Genomic DNA, 21,053 nt, shown 5'->3' with positions numbered 1-21,053 from the left:
CTTCTCTAATCTTTCCTCTGAAGTTCATGGTTCCAAAATTTCATCTGTATCTCTTTGATTTGGTCTCTCGTATCTTTGTTGTAAGGAGCTCTGGTAGCGTAGTGGTTACGAATCGGACTGCGAACCTTAAGGTCAGCGGTTCGAAACTACCAGCCGCTCCGTGGGAGAAAGATGAGGCTTTCTACTCCCATACAGATTTACAGCCTCGGAAACCCTGTACAGGGTCGCTATGGGTCGGAACCGACTCGACGGCACTTAACAACAACAACAACAACTAGTTAACTACAAGGTGACTTCAGGTGTTGGTGTTTCAGAATTCGAAGAGCGCCTCAGGCCTGTAGTCCCGGGGAGTCCTACATTCCAACAGGTCTGGCTTTTTTGTTTTGTTTTTTAGGAATTTGAGGTTCTGTTTTACATTGTCCTCCCATTCTACCAATGCTCATCTACTGTGGTGCTGATGAGAATAGTTGGTAGTGATAGCCGGCACCATCTAATTTTGGTCTCAGGACAGATGAGGCCATGGTTCTTGTAGACTGTTAGTCCTGTAAGACTTGTTTCTTTCTGAGTTTTTGGTTTCCTTCTTTCTCTTTGGTTCTAGACAGATAGAGAGCAATAGTTGTATCTTAAATGGTCACTTGTGAGCTTTTAAGACCCCAGACACTTCTCACCAAACGAGGCTGTGGACCCTAACTTTATGAACTGTAGTATGTCCGTTGGCTGAGATGTTCCATGAGACTATATTCCAAGTCTTTCAAATGCACACAGAGATTTTGTGAGCTAAAGCCCACTTTACCTTCGCCCATTTTAACACCAAAGGTCCTTTCTCTCTTCATTTCTTTCTTGCTTTCCCTATTCCCTCCGTCCCTTCTCTCGTATCTTTTTCCTTCCCTTCACTTCCTCTCGCCCATGCACTCATCACCAAAGATTGGGGGAGGTCTTTGTGTTGTTGACTAATGTATCCCAAACTCCTAGAACAGGATCTCTGATTGAATCATTACTGAATGCATATTTACTGAGGGCCTGCTATGTGCCAAGGCCCTGCCCTAGGGGCTGAGAATGCGCGACTGTGAATCAATAACAAAACAGGCAGGCAAATGACACAACTAAGCTTCCCTATCTAGCCAAAGTGGAGGATAACTGATGGCGCCTGCATTGGACACAGAAGTCAGGAAAAACTCCTCCGAGGTGTGGACATTAAAACTGAGTCCCTAAAGTAAAGCCCCCCCCACCTCCCCACCCCAGCCAATTTAGTTGAGGAATGCCTCAGATATAAGGAATTGCTTTACTAAAAGGAACCCTGAGGTGAATTGTTATATGGAGCAACACATTTCTTGGTAACAAGGTTGGTATCTTTGTGTTGTTATATCTGTGTTTGCCCCTAGGGGGTAGCAGAGAACCTTATGTTCTATTGGTCCCTGCCCAAGGGACCAAATGGATAAGCACTTGGTTGCCAACTGAATGGTGGGACGTTCCAACCCACCAGCTGCTCCATGGGAGAAAGATGCGCCAGTCTGCCTCCGTAAAGATGACAGCCTTGGGAACCCTATGGGGCACTTCAACCCTATAGGGTTGGTGAGAGCTGGAATTGACTGCACGGCATTGAGTTCTTTTTTGGTACCTGCCCTTCCGACCCTAATGAGTGTCCACTGGACACAGAGTAATTTGAGGATAGATTTTCTGCTCTGTGTGTGTGTGTGGTCAGCATACGTTTGTTGTTAGTAAGCCAGTATGATACTGGAGCTAAGAGCGATGCCTCTGTGTGCGTCTCTTGTGTGACCAGCTCTTCCTGGGGAGCTTAAGGCTTGGGGCCCTGGCTCTGACCTTCCTCCTTGTCTTCCTCAGAATAACCCTCCTGGTGTGCTGGCCCTGCTGGATGAGGAGTGCTGGTTCCCCAAAGCCACAGACAAGTCCTTTGTGGAGAAGCTGTGCTCGGAGCAGGGCAACCACCCCAAGTTCCAGAAACCCAAGCAACTCAAGGACAAGACTGAGTTTTCCATAATCCACTATGCTGGGAAGGTACGGGTCCCAGGCTCCAGGCCCCGCTGTCCCAGTGGGAACAGCAGACGGGATCCTCAGAGGAGGAATCATTTGGGAATGGTACCCGGGTGCCCCAGTGCCAAGGGGCCCCTCGATCCCAGTGAGGACAGCATATAAGAATCTCAGGGTAGGAACAATTTGGGAATGGTACTAGCTCTGGGGCCCAGGGCCCTCTCTATCCCAGTGGGAACAGCAGGCAGATGCTCAGAGTAGGAATCATTTATGAGCTGTACCAGTCCCAGGGCCAAGGACTCTCTCTGTCTCAGTGGGAACAGAGACGGGAAGCTCATAGGAGGAATGATTTGAGGATGATACCAGCCCCAGATCCCCCTCTGTCCCAGTGGGAACAGCAGGTGGGAAGCTCAGGGTAGGAATCACTTGGGAATGGTACCAGCCCGGGAGTTACAGACAACAAAGGTAAATACTGTTACATACACGATCCTGCAATATCAGTGATAACACACGTTAATCTGTGACCAGATGCATAGGCTCTGGAGAAAGGGCTACTGGGAGAATACATAGCCTAGAGAAAAGGCCTTCAACAGCGATTCCTATCACGTATCGATGACCTACTGTGTGCAGGGCCCTTGGAAACACTGCTCTTTTGGTCTTGCCATCGATGTTGATGGATTCCCATCATGGCGGATGCTAATGTTGTTTCCTCTCTGACCTTGGAAGACCTGGAAGGGAAACAGGGATGTGGGCCTTGCCCTTAATTTTGATGGGTGGAATGAATGATCTTTGGCAGGTGGATTACAATGCAAGTGCCTGGCTGACCAAGAACATGGACCCACTGAATGACAACGTGACTTCACTCCTCAACGCCTCCTCAGACAAGTTTGTGGCTGACTTGTGGAAGGACGGTAAGGCTCTCCCTGCTCTGAGAACTGTTTTGATCAGAAGAATCAAACACCGTATCTTTCATCTCTTAATGGCTGCCCATCTCCCATATCTAGTCCCAAGTGGTGGATATTGGGAGAGGGCCATGTTGGCAAGTAACAACATCCTGTTGAAACATTCAACCACCTAGCTCTCTGAATAGTGGACTCCAAGCCCTCAACCCCAAATCTGACCCAGGGAGCAGCTCCTGAGGTCAGGGCTCAGGGAATACAAGCTGTGGTGATTTAGGATCCAAGAGTTAGAAAGACTTCCGTTCTTGTCTTCACCACTGATAGCTGTTTGATCTTGGACAAATCACTTAATTAATTTCATTAAGCTTCAGCTTCCTTTCCTGAAACTATTGTGAGGATTAAATTAGACCCATAGTGCTCAGACTTGGGTGTCCTTCAGGGTCCCCTGGAGTCTTTTTGTACACAGACAATTGGATCCTACCTCCCAGAAGTTCTGAATCTGTTGGTCTGGAGTAGGGTCTGGGAACGCGCACTTCTAATAAGTGCCTTTAGAAGCCAGAATGGTCAGACTCTGTCTCGCATACTTCAGGCATGTTATCAGGAGGGACTTGTCTCTGGGGAAGGACATCGTGCTTGGTAAAGTGGAGGGTCAATGAAAAAGTAGAAGCCCCTCAATGAGATGGATTGACGCAGTAGCAGCAACAATGGATCACATGTAACAATTGTGAGGACTGGGCAGGGTTTCGTTCTGTTGTGTATAGGGTCACTGTGAGTCACCGACACATAACAATTGTGAGGGCTGGGTAGGGTTTCGTTCTGTTGTGTACAGGGTCACTGTGAGTCACCGACACATAACAATTGTGAGGGCTGGGCAGGGTTTTGTTCTGTTGTGTACAGGGTCGCTGTGATTCAGAGCTGACTTGATGGCACCTTCAACAACAGTAAATTCCCAGGGGCTGCAGCTGCTGCTGGTGTGGAGACTCCGCTTTGGTTGACTTTGAGAGCCAGCGGCTCGATAATCTATACCATACCTAGCCCCTGTCTGGCCCATAATACGTGCTCAGTGTTGGCTGCTGGAATGATGGTTGGAGTTGGGATTTGCTTATTTTATTCATGGCCACCTTTGTCCATGGGAGGTTTCCTTCTTGGCACAAAGGGTATGGTCCTTGTTTTAAGCATGGTAGAAAGTGTTCCAGGCAAAGGTTATGTATGCCAACATTTACTGAGTGCCAGTCACATGGGAGTCCTGGTGTGGCGCTGTGGGCTAATGCGTCAGACTGCAAAGTTGTTTGGACTGCAAGGTCGGTGGTTCAAGCTCACCAGCTGCTCTTTGGAAAGCCTATACAGGGTCGCTATGGGTCGGAATTGACTCGACAGCACTTAACAACAACAATCACATGGTGGGCTCTCAGACTAGGTAGCTGCAGCTCTCCTTGGTTTCACCAAGCCCCTGGAAGCACTCACTAAGACCCTTCCCTCAAGGAGCCCACAATCCTGTGGGAGAGAGAGAGAACAGAGATGGTTCCATGGAACCTACAGATGTAATTGTGTCCAGCGGGCAGGCCTGGTGCAGCCCCGTGGGTTGGGCTGGATACTTGCTGCAGCAGGTGGACTGTTGGAAATGTCTGCTGCCGTTCTGAAAGAAAAAGTCCCTTTGATGATAATAGAAGGATTGCTGGTGGTGCCGTGGTGAAGTGGATAGATGCTACCCATAAGGTTGGTGGTTCAAACCCACCCACTTCTCCACAGGACAAAGCTGTGTCTGTCTGCCTCCTCCGGGAAGATGACAACCTTGGAAACTCCGGGGAGAGTTCTTCTCTGACCTAGAGTGTTATTATGAGTTAGAACAGATTTGACGACTATGGGTTTTGTTTGAATTGGCTTAGCAGTGGAACCCCTGGGCAATGCAAATGGTAAACACTCTCACTGCTAACCAAAAGGCTGGTGGTGTGATTCCACCCAGAGGAACTTTGGAAGATAAGTTTGGCAGTCTACTTCTGAAAAATCAACCATTGGAAACATTAGGAGCACAGTTCTACTCACACACGGGGTCACTATGATTGTGGTCAGCAATTAGAACAGGGCCACACATCTGCTAAAGGGAGGCAAGAGCTGACCATGCGTGTCTGCACTTGCTGAACCTTTCTGGAACCTTCTTTCCCTGGATGATTCCACGGTCACTCCCCAACTTCCTTTAGGCCTCTGCTCCGCAGTTTATCAGAGAGATCCCCATTACCTCATTATTATTCTCCCTTTACCCTGCTTTATTTTTCTTCTAAGGAGTCCTGGTGTGGTGCTGAAGGAGAAGTACTGAACTGCTAACCGCAAGATTGGCGGTTCAAACCCATCAGCCACTCCTTAGAAACCCCAGACACGGTTGCAGTGAAGTCAGAACTGACTCACGGCACTTAACAACAACATCTTTTTACTGAGGCCCCTCGGCGCTTGGGATATCTTATATTTCTACACCAGCGTATTGTCCCTTCTTCCACGAGACTAACCATGGAGCTGTAAAGTATCAGATTGCAATTCACAGTGAGCCTATAGGACAGAGTAGAAACTGCTCCCAGGGCAGAGACTGTAAATCTCTACGGGGCAGAGATTTCAGCTGGCAGGTTTGAACCACTGACTTTGTGGTTAGCAGCCTACCACTTAACTCACTGCATCATTAGGGTTCTTTTGGAGCATGGTTATTACTGTTTTTAAGTGCTGTCAAGTCGGTTCCAACTCATAGAGACCCTGTAAAGAGTTTCCAAAGAGGGGCTGGTGGGTTTGAACCACTGACTTTGCAATTCAAACAGACTTTGCAGTCCAGTGCTTATCCTGCAGCGCCAGGTGCTCAGTAAACACTTGTGGGATGAAGGACAAGCCCGCTAAGTGTTTTCCAGAGCCTCACTCGCTTCCCATGCCGCCTTGTGGATGTTGTCATTACTTCTGTTATGTAGATGAAGAAACTGGGGCACAAAGGGGTGCTGGCCCACGGGACCCAACAGGTCCCTGACCAGAGCAGGATGTACTCCAGGTCTCCCCTGCTCCCAATCTCTCCCAGATCCTCAGCACTGGAAACAGCCTCCAACACATACATGTCTCCCCATTACCCAGTGGACAAGACAACCACATTGTCTGCGGAGGAAAGGTGGGGCTGGTGCCCAGCGAGCGGAAGTAGCGACCTGGGGCCTCCCAGAGTCTCAGTGTGGAGTCTTTACTGGCTCACCCTCTGTGGACCTGGCTCTCTGGCTGCTTGTGGGGGCTAGGAGTCCCCAAGGGCTGACACCACCTCTCATGTCCCCACAGTGGACCGCATTGTGGGGCTAGACCAGATGGCCAAGATGACAGAGAGCTCGCTGCCCAGCGCCTCCAAGACCAAGAAGGGCATGTTCCGCACGGTGGGGCAGCTCTACAAGGAACAGCTTGGGAAGCTGATGACCACACTGCGTAACACCACGCCCAATTTTGTGCGCTGCATTATCCCCAACCATGAGAAAAGGGTGAGTCTGCCCAGGGAGTTCCCCCCGGGAGTAAAGGGGGGGGGTGTTCTGGAGGCCTGAAGGGTCTGGGGGAAGGGCCCCAAAGCCCCTGATACTAGAGGGACAGAGGTCCGTAATCTGAGGCCCATTAGCCTTGGGTGGGAGGTTGTCTGAATCTGGTACCCATTCTGCATCCCTCTCTATATGGTACAAATGGTTAAACACTGGCCTACTAACCAAAAGGTTGGTGATTTGAAACTGTCCAGAAGTGTTTCGGAAGAAAGACCTGGAAGTCTGCTTCACAAACATCATGAAAACCCTCCGGAGCCCAGTTCTACTCCGAATCACATGGGGTCTCCATGAGTCAGAATCAGTTTGATAAAAACTGGTTCGGTTTGTTCTCCCCATTGCTGGAGGCAGAAGAAGGCAAAGGAGGAGGGGAGGGTGTTTCCAGGGACTGTTTCAGCCATGAGGTGCTCTCAAGGGGCACCAGCTGACTCATTCACTCATTAGTCCAAAAAATGGTTACTGAGCACCTACCTGTGCCACATGCTGGGGACACAGTGCTGGGTTTCTCAGAATCCAGCTCAAGAGTTCTCAGTGAGGGCTAACTGGGCCCTGGGGGTGCTGTAGGTAAAGTGCTGAACTGTTAACAGCAAGGTTAGTGGTTAAAAGCCACCCCTACTCTACAGGGAAAAGAGCAAGCTATCTGCTTCTGTGGAGTCCTGGTGTAGCGCTGTAGGGTAATGCACTGGATCATAGGGCAATTTGAACTGCAAGGTCAGCAGTTCAAATCCACCAGCCGCTCCTCAGAAACCCACACAGGGTCGTTATAGGTCGGAACAGACTCAACAGCACATAACAAGAACAATCTGTTTCCATCAAGATTTAGTCTCCGAAGCCCTGAGGAACAGTTCCTACTGTGTCCTCTAGGGGCACTATCGTTCAGAGCCAACTTGACAGTAGTAGGTTTGGGTTGGAGACATTTTTGATGGTAACACTGGGAGGAAGGTGCTCCTGACATCTTGTGGGTGGAGGCCAGGGATGCTGGTGGACATCCTCTAATGTCCATCACGAAGAGGTGTCTGGTCCAAAATGTCAACTAGCAGAGAAACTGATCTAGTGGGGGAGGTCGCCACACCAGCTGAGTACCGTGACGTAATAGCGTAGATTATGAGACCACCAAGGTGCCAGGATACTGCACAATCTCAGGGCTCAGAGTAAGCTGCTTGGAGACTGTGAACTTTGGAGAATGGGTAAGCATAAAGTTGGTGAAGTAGAGGGTGGTGTGGGAGTGACAAGCAAGGCAGAGGGGCTACTAGCAGCAAACATGTGGCGGGAAGAACTGAAGAGTCTGTGTAAGAAAATGCTGGCTAGGCAGTTTCATGTTGACATGCAGTAGTGTGAGGCAGGGACTGGGGACAAGTAAGACCACATGGACATGCAGAAACTAGATCCTGGTGTTTTTTGTGCACCGACCAGAGATTGGCCTTCTTTCTGTATGGGTGCCATCAGGGAGGAATGCCAGGGTGGTACAAATAACAGTTAATGCAACTGCTACTAAATGAGAAGTTGGAGGTTCGAGTCCACCTAGTGGCATCTTGGCGGGAGGAGAGGCCTGGCCATCTACTTCTGAAACCTCAGCCACTGAGAACCCTATGGAGCACAGTTGTACTGTAACATTCATGGGGTCACCATGAGTTGAGATGAACTTAGCAATGACTGGTTTGTATTTCACGGTGAAATTACGTTTTAGAAACACACTAAGGAGATGGAATGGTGAGGCAGGACTGGGAAGGCCAGGCAGTAGGTTGCTTGCTGAGGTTGTCCATGCTGGAGAACATCGGTTGCTGGATGGGGAACATCGTTACGATGGGGATGGAGAGCCATGGGTGGACTGGAAGGTATTTGGGAAGTAGGAGCCACAGAAGATAGAGACGGACAGAATATGACAGGTGGTAGGTCACCAGGATGAAGCCACCATGTGCAAAAGAGACCATGCAGCTAAAGGTCTTAGAAGCCCAGAGAAAGCGAGGCTTCAGTGACACCTCACTTGGTACCTCTGTGAATACCCACCTGACCTGGCGGAATTGCTAATTTACACCTGACATTTAGGACTTGTTGCTTCTGGGTCCCAGAGCCGGTAGTCATTACTATTTTCTGCTTTCATAGTCGGGCAAGCTGGATGCATTTCTGGTACTGGAGCAGCTACGGTGCAACGGAGTGTTGGAAGGCATCCGGATCTGTCGGCAGGGTTTCCCCAACAGGATTGTCTTTCAGGAGTTCCGCCAACGGTGAGCCTGCCGGGGCCAGCACGGGTGGGGTGGTGGGTGAGTGGGGCTGGGCAGAGGGGTGGATGATGAAGCTTCCCTCGGTGACTTCGGTCCTGTGCTTCTAGCTATGAGATCCTCGCAGCAAGTGCAATTCCCAAAGGCTTCATGGACGGGAAGCAGGCCTGCATTCTCATGGTGAGTCCATCCTGGCTTCTAGGTAGGTCTTGGTCCCAGAACCCTGGTAACACAGTTGTTAAACATTTGGCTGCTAACTGAAAGGTCTGCAGTTCAAACCTTCGAACCGCTCCACATGAGAAAGAATCGGACCCAGGAACCCTATGGAGCAGTTCTACTCTGTTCCATAGGGTCACGTGAGCTGGAATTGACTTGGTGGTACCCTACTGCCAGTCATGGTCAGCTTCACATTTTAGAAACACACATGGAAGACCACTAGGAGTACTGAGGTAGTCACAGCTGGAGAAGCTGGTGGTGTGTGGATAGCACATGGGATGAAGAGACGTGGGTGGCCCAGCTTCAGGCCTTGCTGAAGTTGCTTGTGGTGGTACCGTCATCCAAGTACACAGCTGAAACCAGAAACCTTCCTCTTCTCTCCTTCTGCAGATCAAAGCTCTAGAACTTGATCCCAACTTGTATAGGATTGGGCAGAGCAAAATCTTCTTCCGAACCGGGGTACTGGCCCACCTGGAAGAGGAACGAGACTTGAAAATCACAGATGTCATCATGGCGTTCCAGGCGATGTGTCGCGGCTACCTGGCCCGAAAGTAAAGAGTTCTCCCCACATCCTGACACCTTCCTATCACACGGACCAGAAACACCAGAACCACTTGGGGAGGGGTTTTCCTACCTCATGTCTAACTCACTGATGCTGTGAGGCCATCTAGTGTTAGATGCATTGAGGGCGAGTGTCACCACTTTAAATATATGCCCGCGTTGTGAGTACCAGGCATGGAAAATGCTCAGATCCATGGGCTCTGGGACCAGGCTTCTCCTTCTGCTCCCCCATTTATTTGCTGATGGACTGTAGGCATGTTACATGCCCTGCGAGACTCAGGCCCTCCTAGTGGTAACATGGGCATGATCATGTCTCCCTCATGCAGCTGGGTATGAGAAGTCCATGATACGATCCGTGGAAAAAGTTAGAACCATGTCCAGTTACCACTTCTGAAATGCTGGATACAAAAGGTATCCAAAGGAATGGAGTCCTGGTGTGGCGCTGTGGGTTAATGCACCAGACTGCAAAACTGTTTGAATTGTAAGGTCGGTGGTTCAAGCTCACCAACTGCTCCTCAGAAACCAACTCAACGTCACTTAACAACAACAGCAACAACAAACTGGTGTGGCGCTGTAGGATCAGTACTGGACTGCAAACCACAAGGTCAACAGTTCAAACCCATCAGCTGCTCCTCACAAACCCTATACGGGGTCACTGTGAGTCAGAACAGACTCTATAGCACTTAACTACAACAGCATAGCCCCTAACCAAATGGATTCACGTGGCTGGGCTTTGGTAGATCTGCTTCCCCTGTTGTTTTGAGAGGGCTGGGAGGAAGGGGAGGGCTAAGATTCCTAGATGAAAATTGCTTCCCAAAAAGGTATGCAGGGGGTGAGGGGGTGGTGGTGGTACTCCAGCTAATTATCCTTAGGTCTTGGCTACACCCTCACCTACCCTGATTGTGTCAAGCTGCTGACTCTCTGGCAAGTGGATCCATGTTGGTGAAAGCCACATCTGGGGAGCTTTTGGCCCCAGACAGACCTAACTTGTTACGTCTCGTAACTAAATTCTCTGTCAGCTACACCCAATATGGCCACCAAGATGGCAACCTGAGGAAAGAGGATTATGATCACCGTTCTATGGTTTTTCAAACTCGATGGTCCTTAAACAGGAAGAGAGTTGTCTCTGTGTCAGAGTCTCCACTGAGACCCCTAAAACACAACTTAGCAAAGAATAGATCTGTCAGAAGCTCAGTTTTCGGAAGGTGTGGCACCTCTGGGGGTGTGAGGTATCCTCCTTAGGAAAGATATTTATGTTATTGTTATGTGCTGTCAAATCAGTTCTGACTCATGGTGACCCTGCATAGGGTTTCCGAGGAGCAGCTGGTGGGTTTGAGCCGCCAACCTTGTGGTTGCCAGTCAAGTGCTTATCCTATAGCACCACCCCCGGGCTTGGGAAATGATGTAGTCTAGGTCTGTTTCCCAGGTCATGGCTCTGAGCCTCTAAGCTTTGGGTCTTCCTTGCTCACTGAGAAAGGCTCTCAGTGGTCCAAACTAGACGGCACACTTGTGTTGATGCTCAGGGGACCTGGGAGAATCTGTGCTCAATGGGATGGGCTGTGTCTCTGTGTAAGTTCCAAGATGACAAGCCAACTAGGAGCTTGTGTTCAGGATGCTCTAGGGAAAGGTGCTGTGAACAGCAGGGAGTGTGGACAAGGGGAGTGTGAGTAAGGAGGGGCATGTGATGTGGTCCGTGGCAGTTTGGACAAGGGGGAGTATATGAGTCAGGGAGTGTGGGAGATGTTGGAGAGTGTGTTGGGCAGGTCAGAGGGCAGCCCTTGGCTCTGGCTTCTCAGGGCCCTGCTGTTCTCTCTCCTAGGGCTTTTACCAAGCGGCAGCAGCAGCTGACGGCCATGAAAGTGATCCAGCGGAACTGCGCCGCCTACCTCAAGCTGCGGAACTGGCAGTGGTGGAGACTCTTCACCAAAGTAAGTGGACTAGAGATGGGGCCCTGAACAACAAAACTCAGATCCAGAGCATTTCTGGAATACCAGGGACCCTTCAAGTTGCCCCTTTATGGCCATGCCTGTTTCTCACCCACCCCTTCCACCAACTTAGCCCTCACTCACCATTTCTATAATTTTATCATTTCAAGCCCTGGGGTGGCGCTGTGGGTTAATGCACTGGACTGCAAAGTTGCTTTGAGCTGAAAGGTAGGCAGTTCGAGCTCACCAGCCACTTCTCAGAAACCCTATAAGGGTCTTTTTGAATCAGTACCAACTCCATAGCAGTTAACAACAACAAATTGTTTATGAATAGCTCATTTTTATAGAGAAAACGACCTTTGGGTACAACCTATCCCTACAGCATCACTGGTTGTAATTTACCAGCTGCTCAGAGACATGTTGCTAAGTGGCATTGAATCTGTTCTGACTCATAGTGGCTCTATATAGGATTTCCAGGAGTGGCTGGTGGGTTTGAAGTGCCGACCTTGTGGTTAGCAGTCCAGTGCCACACCAGGACCCTAAAGACATACCCTGTTGCAACAGATAGGCTCCTCTTCTATGCCACTGGGTGTGTAAATGGGCACATACTTTGTCATTGAGTCACCACTGTGAGACACCGTGGTGTCTTGTCCTCGTGAGCGGTCCAGTTATGTGGATGGACAGACAGCCATAGGAGTGAAGACAGGGGTGCATCAAGACAGGCGTCTACTCAGTGGGGGAAGGTGCTTGTTGGAAATATTCATTCCATTTGACTCAACTCCTGAAAAATGATCTTAAGGAAACTATTGCAAATAAAGAAAACCAAGAATTAAGGGCATTCATCATGGCCTTGGGAGTCCTTGTTGTTGTTATGTGCTGTGGAGTCAGTTCCGACCCATAGCGACGCTGTACAGGGTTTCTGAGGCCATAAATCTTTACAGGAGCAGAAAGTCTCATCTTTCTCCCACGGAACAGCTGGTAGTTTCAAACTGCTGACCTTCAGGTTCGCAGCCTGATTCATAACCACTACGCTACCAGAGCTCCTTAGTGGTGCAAATGGTTAATACACTGAACATGGTTGGAGTTGTGAGTCCGCCCACAGGCACCTCAGCAAAAGGCCTGGTGATCTACTTCTGAAAACTCAGCCATTGAAAACCCGACGGGCAGTTCTACTGTCACACACGGGGTTTCCAGGGACCAGCAGTGACTGGAAGGCAACTGGCTATGGCCTTATTTATAACAGCAAAATGTCAATGTCGAACCCTGGCAAATGGAGCCATTCATGGGTCACCACCCATTTTCCATCAAGATTTTTTAACTAGTAAGAAAAATGACTATCTAAAAAGGAAAAAGAGAAAAAGGTTACTGATAAAGACAGTGTAACAACCTGGAGTATTAATTACCTTGCAAAGTTAGATAGCAGGAGGAAAGTGAGGCTTTCTGTTCCTGTAAAGATTTACAGCCAGGTAACCCTCTACAGGGCTAGAACTAACGCCACGGTACCTCAGAACAGCACTGTTAGCTAACTCAAACAGCATGTAAAAGTTAGCTGTATAATCTCAGGCATATTTTTTAAATGTGTAGGAAAAAGACTGGAAGGAAATGCTAAGAATACCAGTAATGACTTTGATAGAGAAATGGGAATGTGCAGGAGATGTCTTCCTTTTCTTTCTTTGGAAGGAAGCACATTAAATTGTCAGTGGAAGTTCTCTTGGGATGGGGGTGGCTCTCTCCTCATTTTGTATATTTTTGTATTGCTCATTTTGGGGCCGTTTCACAGCCTCAGCACTGTTGAGATTTAGGGCTGACTTGTTCGTTGCAGGCTGTTTTGTACCATCCCTGGTGTAGACCCACTATGTGCTAGTGGCCTTCCTTCCCACTTGTGACCACCCCCACATTGCCAAATGTCTCCTTGGGGAGAAAACATCCCTCATTATAAAACCCTGCTCAGATTGGTAACAATGGGGCTGTGTGTGTGCAGGTGAAGCCGCTGCTGCAGGTGACACGGCAGGAGGAGGAAATGCAGGCCAAGGAGGACGAGCTACAGAAGATCAAGGAGCGGCAGCAGAAGGCGGAGGGCGAGCTCAAAGAGCTGGAGCACAAGCACACACAGGTGCCCAGGCCGGAGCAGGGCTGGGGCAGGCAGGGAGCCTGTGCCCTCAGCCCCTGTGGGCTCACTGGCCTGGTCCCCACTCCCTCCGTGTACAGCTGGCCGAGGAAAAGAACCTGCTACAAGAGCAGCTGCAGGCCGAGACAGAGCTGTACGCAGAGGCTGAGGAGATGCGGGTCCGGCTGGCGGCCAAGAAGCAGGAGTTGGAAGAGATCTTGCATGAGATGGAGGCCCGCCTGGAGGAGGAGGAGGACCGGGGCCAGCAGCTGCAGGCTGAAAAGAAGAAGATGGCCCAGCAGATGCTGGTAAGGCACTGCGTCCTCAGCGAGAGCTGGATCTGAATACAGGCCTCACCAGAGTCCACCCTGCTCCGTGGTGAGCGGATGCCCTTTCTCTAGTAAGCACCCAGGCTGACAGTCTTTGCACTACTCATTTATTGAATTGCAAAACAAAACATCCAAAACATATCTTCACATGATACACATTTATTTTCTTAACACAGTTCCTTGGTCAGGAATTCAGGAGCAACTTAGCTGAGCTTGGGGTTTCTGGAACTTGGGGTTTCTCGTGAGGTTGTAGTCCAGGTGTCAGTTGGGGCTGCAGTCCTCCTGGGGCGGGGGGATCTGCTGCCATGATGGCGCACCACATGGCTGTTGGCAGGCCTCAGTTCCTCACCGTGTGGAGCTCCGTAGTGCTGCTTGGGTGTTCTCACAGTGTGGCAGCTAACTCCCCCCAGAAGCCGAAGCACGTGATCCGAGAGACAGCAGAGAGGAAGCCTCAATGCCGTTTACACCTCATCTTGGAAGTACACTTCACTTCCACTTTCTCCATTAGAAATAAGCCCCTAAATCCTGCTCACACTCAAGGTGGGGTGAGGGTGAGTGATCAGACTCTGCCCCTTGAGGGAAGGAATAGCAACAAATTTCTGGACTTACTGTAAAACCACTATGCTAAAGGTTAGGGAATGAGCAAGGCAATTCAGTAAATGGAAGTGAAACAACTGGAACAGGAGAAACAAGAATGCTGACACAATGGAAGATTGGAACTAAGATCACTGATCATTGTGTCTAGAGCCTGAGGAATGAAAGTGGGTTTTGCTATGTTTATTTTCACCCAAAATAAAAGTAAAAACAAAACACTATAGTATCCTAAAACCAAACCCATTGCTGCCAAGTTTGCTCTGACTCGCAGCGAACCTGTAAGTAGCACCTAGTAGATCCATTTTACAGATGAGGAGACTGAGGCTCCACAAAGCAAAGTGGCTTGCCTGGACCTTTGCTTTCCAACAGATGGAGACTGCAATAGATTGGTGGGCGGGGGGTGGGGGGTGGGGATGAGGCCTAGCCTCTGTGTCAGTTACTGCCCAGTTTCCTAAGAGTGTTTGTTTCAAGCAGGGTGGTGATGTTTTTCCCTCTCCCTAAAAGGACCTGGAAGAACAGCTGGAAGAGGAGGAAGCCGCGAGGCAGAAACTACAACTCGAGAAGGTCACAGCTGAGGCCAAGATCAAGAAACTGGAGGATGACATCTTGGTCATGGATGACCACAACAATAAGCTATCAAAAGTGAGTGAGGTCGTGCGTCTTTGTTAAAATGGAATCTCGCCAGGAAGCAGGATTCCAGAGGTCTCCCTTTTTGACCACATATACCAAGGTGGTGAAGGCTGAGCAAAGGGTCATCTCTTGGCCATGACATGATGGCCTTGGGACCCCATTGTTGATACCACTGTGCACTGGGCCGGGTTTGTCCCATCAGCACCGGAGCTGCCATGGAACGATCCTCAGGAACACCATTGCCAGAGACCCCAAGTCAAGGGTCTCTTCCATATTCTGTTAACCACTAAGGGACTTGGGGATGTGGAACTTCCAGGGCTAAAAGTAGAAAGTCCAGAGCAGATCAGGATGTGTTGGGCAGCTGAGTGAGTAACCAAGAGGGGCAGGACCACCGAGGGTGGTGCTCGCTGTCAGCTGAGCACCTTCTGTGAGGCAGCACCAGGAGAGATGCCTGGTGACATGCGGGAGACATACTAGGGCAAGTCAAAAAGTATTACTACTAGGGGTCCAGTTCATACGTGTGAGGGTTCCTTCCAAACAAAGTGTGTTTAAACATGGCTCTGAGATCAGTGGATGGCTGCAGACAAGTTCGCTCAGTAATCTACTTGTCTTAGTCTCTTTTATGATGCCTTGCAAAAAATATAGTCTAATCAAAACAGTGGCTTCTGGGGGGATCTGCTGGGCCAGTTAAATTCAAGGCAGAGAGGTCAGCTCAGAAGGCTATGGTGACTGATTTTTGGGATCCCAAAGGAGTCATCTTGAGAGATTTTCTTAAAAGACACAGGACGATCATGAAGCCTAATAGGAAGAAGTTTTAAGAACATACTGATGATTCTTTATTCTCTCCCCTCTCCTCCCCCAAAAGGAGCGAAAACTTCTTGAAGAAAGGATTAGCGATTTAACGACAACTCTCGCAGAAGAGGAAGAAAAAGCCAAGAATCTCACCAAGCTGAAAAACAAGCATGAATCTATGATTTCAGAACTGGAAGGTATTTTGAAGGCATTTTGTTTGGGCTGCTTTTTTTAAAACCAGGAGAAATCAAATCAGTAAGGAAATTTGAGAATGGCAAATTCTTTTAAGACAGTTACAGCTGTAAGCAAGTTCTTCTAATGACCCATCGTCAACATAAAGCAAACCCAGGTCCGTGGAGTGTATTCTAACTCATAGTGACCCTAACCGCATACACAGTAAATGGGTCACAAAAGGACAATAATGGAACGATCCCACTTTCGAGAAATATCTACAACAGACAACTGTACACAGACCAAAAGGAGCCCTGGTGGTGCAGTGGTTAAGTGCTCAGCCGCTAACCGACAGGTCGGCGGTTCAAACCCACCAGCTGCTCCTTGGAAGAGCTTCCGTAAAAATTATAGCCCCTGTGGGGCTGTTTGACCCTGTACTCAAAGCTCACTATGAGTCCAAATCAACCCAACAGCAGTGGTTTTATAAAAAAAAAAATTTATACAGTGCAAAGTTTAATAGTACTACTCCGGAACCGACTCGACGGCACTTAACAACAACAACAACTTAGGGGCTAGAGGAAGCGGGGAGGGGAGCAGAAGGAGCTGTGCTCAGGAAACACTGAACTTCAGTTCAGGATGGTGGAAAACTTTGGAATCGGATAGAGGTGATGTTGCAAAACATGATGTATATCCCTAACTGTACAGGTGAAAAAATGCTGAAATGATACTTTGCTACATAAAGAAGCTGTTTGTGGGGGAAGCAGGGGACCTTCCTTAGCCTAAAGGTCTGAGCAGTGGTGCTGAGCTGGTGGGGGCCTTGGGTGCATATGCCCCAAGCCTCCACTCCAACCAGCCCGGGCTTTTCACAGTGCGCCTGAAGAAGGAGGAGAAGAATCGACAGGAACTGGAGAAACTGAAGCGGAAGCTGGAGGGAGAGGCCAGCGACTTCCACGAGCAGATCGCTGACCTGCAGGCCCAGATCGCTGAGCTCAAGATGCAGCTGGCCAAGAAGGAGGAGGAGCTGCAGGCAGCCCTGGCCAGGTAGCGTGGGACCATTGCGTATGTTCGCGTGACCCTGGGCTAGGTGCCCGGGTCAGTTCCTTAGCCACCCACCTTGCAGTCTGACCCATATTAGCTCTATCGCCTATTGCTGCCCCTTTTCATGTCAAAACCATCATGGTCAAAACCAGCCACTGGTTCTTCCACGAAGCTCCTTGCAGTGTGAACAGTACTTCATTCTCGGGCCTCATGTTCACTAGACCAGGCCCTAAACGTCTCCCCAAGCAGCGCCTAGTCAAGTGCTTTGCTGGATCAGACTTTCAGCAGATGGACAAATGGAAGAAAGAATTGTTTCACCTGCAGAAAGTATCTGAGAAAGGTCTACTGTCAACCACACAAAGGCCACTGAGGGGCATACATGGTTTGTCTTCATCTATTGGTGTAGGTACTGTATGGATAAGCATTGGACTGCTAACCACAAGGTTGGCAGCTCAAACCCACCAGATGCTCCTCAGAAACCCTATATAGTGTTGCTCTGAGTTGGAATCAACTCAGTGGCACGTAACAACAACTAATGAAAAGTTGGTGCTTCTAATCCACTCAGTGGTACCATGGGAGAAAAAGCTGGTGATCTGCTTCCGTAATAATCGTTGATAAAGTGCTGTAGAGTTGGTTTGGACACATAGTGACCTTGTGTAGGGTTTCTGAGGAGAAGCTGGTGGGTTTGAACCGCCAACCTTGTGGTTCAAACAGAAATCGCCGTCCCGTGCTTAACCTGCAGCACCACACCAGGACTCCTCTGTGATAATCAGTCAAGAAAACCCTACGGAGCTGTTCTCTGTAACACATGGGGTCAGCAGGCACCTTGCTCGTCTGAAATGGTGCTTTGTGTTCTTTCAACACAATCCCCATCAGTGGCCGGTTTCTTAGGCTACAGCCGGACACTCACTTCCTTCATGAATGTCTCCCATCTTGGGCCCGTCAGTGGGACACACTTGATTTCTGTTGACAAGAGTGGCGGGTTCCAAATCTGTCTAGGCTGGGCTGATGAAAGGAAATGAGGATAGGTCTCTTGTGATACAACAGTGAATAATTGTTATCAGGACTGATTGTGAGGGCTGGAAATGTAAAGGTAGACATTTTGTAGCAAGGAGGGGAGTGATTGACTTTGCAGTCCAGGAGCAGAGGTCCCTAGGACCATCAAGGGAGAAGAGCGGAGAGCGAGACCCTGCCCAGAGAAGCAGTAATGGCTGAAATGGAGGCAGAGATGATGACGTGGAGCGATGGAGCAGCTGGGGACTCTAGACCCAGAGAGGGAGAGCAACTGTGTGCTGATGACCGGGGGTGGGGTGGGGACAGGCTTGCAGGGTATACCCTTTGGTTGGTTGATGATGCATGCAGGGGATTGTAACTATGGAAAATAAAAACAATAAAAGAGTGGCGGGTTCCAGAAGACACTTGGGGGTCCTTCATTCTGCTTATGTCTGGCTGGCAGGCTGGATGACGAGACTGCGCAGAAGAACAACGCTCTGAAGAAGATCCGGGAGCTGGAGGGCTACATCTCCGACCTTCAGGAGGACCTAGACTCCGAGCGGGCGGCCAGGAACAAGGCCGAGAAGCAGAAGAGGGACCTGGGGGAAGAGCTGGAGGCGCTAAAGACAGAGCTGGAGGATACCCTGGATAGCACAGCCACACAGCAGGAACTCAGGTGAGAAGGTAGCCGCCCACTAGATGCACAACTCAAGGCCCCTGGAACTGATGAGCCAGTGGTGTGACCCAGGGGGCTTCTCGTGCACTGTGCTTTCTGTCCGGATCCCATGCTGCTCTAACCTGAGACTATAGTTCTAATCTGACTTTGCATCCTAATATTAGTGCATGCTCAAAGACGGCAGTAAAATCACCCTCAGCACCCCAGTTAACACTGTTGAGATGTTCCTTCCTGCCCTTTCGTGGACACTAGTCATCCTTCCAATCAGCTCTTGTAGCGTAGTGGTTACGAATCGGGCTGCTAACCTCAAAGTCAGCAATTTGACGCGACCCGCTGTTCTGCAGGAGAAAGATGAGACTTTCTGCTCCCGTAAAGATTTACAGCCTCAGAAGCCCTGTACAGGGTCACTATGAGTCAGAACCGACTCCATGGTACTTAACAACTGAAAGGCTGGCAATGGAAACCCCAGGGAACACAGTTCTACTCAGACACATATGGGGCACCAGGAATCAGGGTCCACTTAGCAGCAAATATTTTTAATGTAAATTTTTGTATTTAATTTCAAAAATAACATTCATCTTATCCATCTATATGAATACATACCTATGAAGGGGCTTCAAACAGTTTGTAGGAAATTCCATGATCTTCTCATTCAATTTTTCCATGAAAATTTTGAAGCCCCCCTGTATGTGTGTTTTTCAACTTTCATATTTGAAATAATTATCCGATTGGTTTGGGTTTTGAGAGCTACTACTACAGACAAACACATAGCAACAACTGTGAATCAGACTGCTTGTCTGAAAATAAATGCTGACCCAGGGAAACTAGATCATCAATTCACTCAACAAATACAGTAAAAACTGTGAGAGGCAGAACTTGATAGGACTGCCTTTTCTGTCACCTGTAAAACTGAAATAATCACATACCTGCCCCTCTTTGGTTGCTGTGAAGATTAGAGGGGTTGATGGGCTTGGTTCATTTTTAGTAAACTCAAACTCCATTTATTGCCATTGAAGTCTATTCATAGTCACGATGCCATGTTCTGGGTTATGTACTCCATGGGATTTAGTGGCTGGCTTTTCAGAAGTAGAAGGTCAGGCCTTTTTTCAAGGATCTTCTGGGTGAATTCAAACTGCCAGTTTTTTTTTATTAGTAGATGAGTGCTTAATCTTTTGCAAACTCAGGGACTCAGTGCCACATAGTAAGTGCTCTATAAATTGTTTAGTACCATCGAGTCGTTTTCTGACCCATAGCGACTCTGCATCGGATTTCTGAGAAGTGGCTAGTGAGCTTGAACCGCCGACCTTGTGGTTCAAACTGACTTGGCAGTCCAGCGCATTAACCCACAGTGCCACAGCAGGCTCTATGAATGTTGTTACGTGCCGTGGAGTCGGTTCCAACCCATAGCGACCCTGTATAGGGTTTCTGAGGCTATAAATCTTTACGGGAACAGAAAGCCTCCTCGTTCTCCTGTGGAACAGCTGGTAGTTTTGAACTACTGACCATGTGGTTCACAGCCCGATTTGTAACCACTACGCTACCAGAGCTCCTTGGCTCTATGAATAGGAGTAAACATTTGAGGACTATTTTGCAGCTCAGAGTTCTCTCAGCAGTATTATTTTGTGCATTTTTTTTTTTTTTTGGATGGCCCTATGAAAGACGTTGATGAGGTAGCATGATGTGTTGTGCAGCTGAGGACATTTGAGGCCGAGAGGCTAGGTGATTGTCCCAAGGTCACACAGCATGGGAGGGCAGTGGTGGGGACTTGAGCTCTTGTCCCCTGCACAAACACCTGTCTCCACTCCACCACATCTTGTGTGTTCTCCTTATCAAGGGCCAAGAGGGAGCAGGAAGTGACTGTGCTGAAGAGAGCCCTGGATGAAGAGACACGGTCCCATGAGGCGCAAGTCCAGGAGATGAGGCAGAAGCACACGCAGGCAGTGGAGGAGCTCACTGAACAGCTCGAGCAGTTCAAGAGGGTGAGTCACGGGGCTCCCCTAGGACCACAGGGCACAGCATGACAGCTTCAAGTACCTAAGCCCAGGGACTGAAGGATGAGTTCCTGGGTGGCTTGACTACTAGCCGACAGGTTGACAGTTGGAACCCACCCAGAGGTGCCTAGAGACTGGTGGGTCTGCTTCTGAAAGGGCACTTCACACACGTGAATAGACTTGTCTACTAACAACATGGGTCCAACAGAAACTTGTACAGACTCCTGCTTAGCCCGTCCATGAATCTGCACAACCCCCAGGTGAGGGGGCTACTAGGAAGCCCATTGGACACGTGAAGAAGGTATGAGTGCTGAGAGTAGAAGAGGCTTACTCAAGGTCACACAGCTAGTAAGGGCGCAGACATGATTCAAATCCAAGAAGCGTTGT

The 21,053-nt window shown here is 49.2% G+C and overlaps 1 protein-coding gene across 3 annotated transcripts in view; it reads left to right on the top strand.

Moving 5' to 3' along the window:
• Positions 1-21,053, top strand: part of MYH11 (myosin, heavy chain 11, smooth muscle) — a 121,484-nt gene that overhangs the window by 83,570 nt on the left and 16,861 nt on the right. For all 3 annotated transcript variants that reach the window (XM_006871964.1, XM_006871965.1, XM_006871963.1), the window contains 14 exons: positions 1,843-2,016; positions 2,786-2,900; positions 6,183-6,376; positions 8,528-8,649; positions 8,754-8,823; positions 9,250-9,410; positions 11,240-11,348; positions 13,327-13,458; positions 13,554-13,760; positions 14,880-15,017; positions 15,871-15,994; positions 16,838-17,009; positions 18,463-18,675; positions 20,510-20,654. In XM_006871964.1, the coding sequence (XP_006872026.1) occupies positions 1,843-2,016; positions 2,786-2,900; positions 6,183-6,376; positions 8,528-8,649; positions 8,754-8,823; positions 9,250-9,410; positions 11,240-11,348; positions 13,327-13,458; positions 13,554-13,760; positions 14,880-15,017; positions 15,871-15,994; positions 16,838-17,009; positions 18,463-18,675; positions 20,510-20,654 (2,076 nt within the window). The remainder of the gene's footprint in view (positions 1-1,842; positions 2,017-2,785; positions 2,901-6,182; positions 6,377-8,527; positions 8,650-8,753; positions 8,824-9,249; positions 9,411-11,239; positions 11,349-13,326; positions 13,459-13,553; positions 13,761-14,879; positions 15,018-15,870; positions 15,995-16,837; positions 17,010-18,462; positions 18,676-20,509; positions 20,655-21,053) is intronic.

Source organism: Chrysochloris asiatica, unplaced genomic scaffold (genome assembly GCF_000296735.1).
Source record: "Chrysochloris asiatica unplaced genomic scaffold, ChrAsi1.0 scaffold00178, whole genome shotgun sequence".
Taxonomy (NCBI): domain Eukaryota; kingdom Metazoa; phylum Chordata; class Mammalia; order Afrosoricida; family Chrysochloridae; genus Chrysochloris; species Chrysochloris asiatica.
Note: the sequence above shows the minus strand (reverse complement) of the source record. Positions and strands in the feature narration are given on the sequence as shown.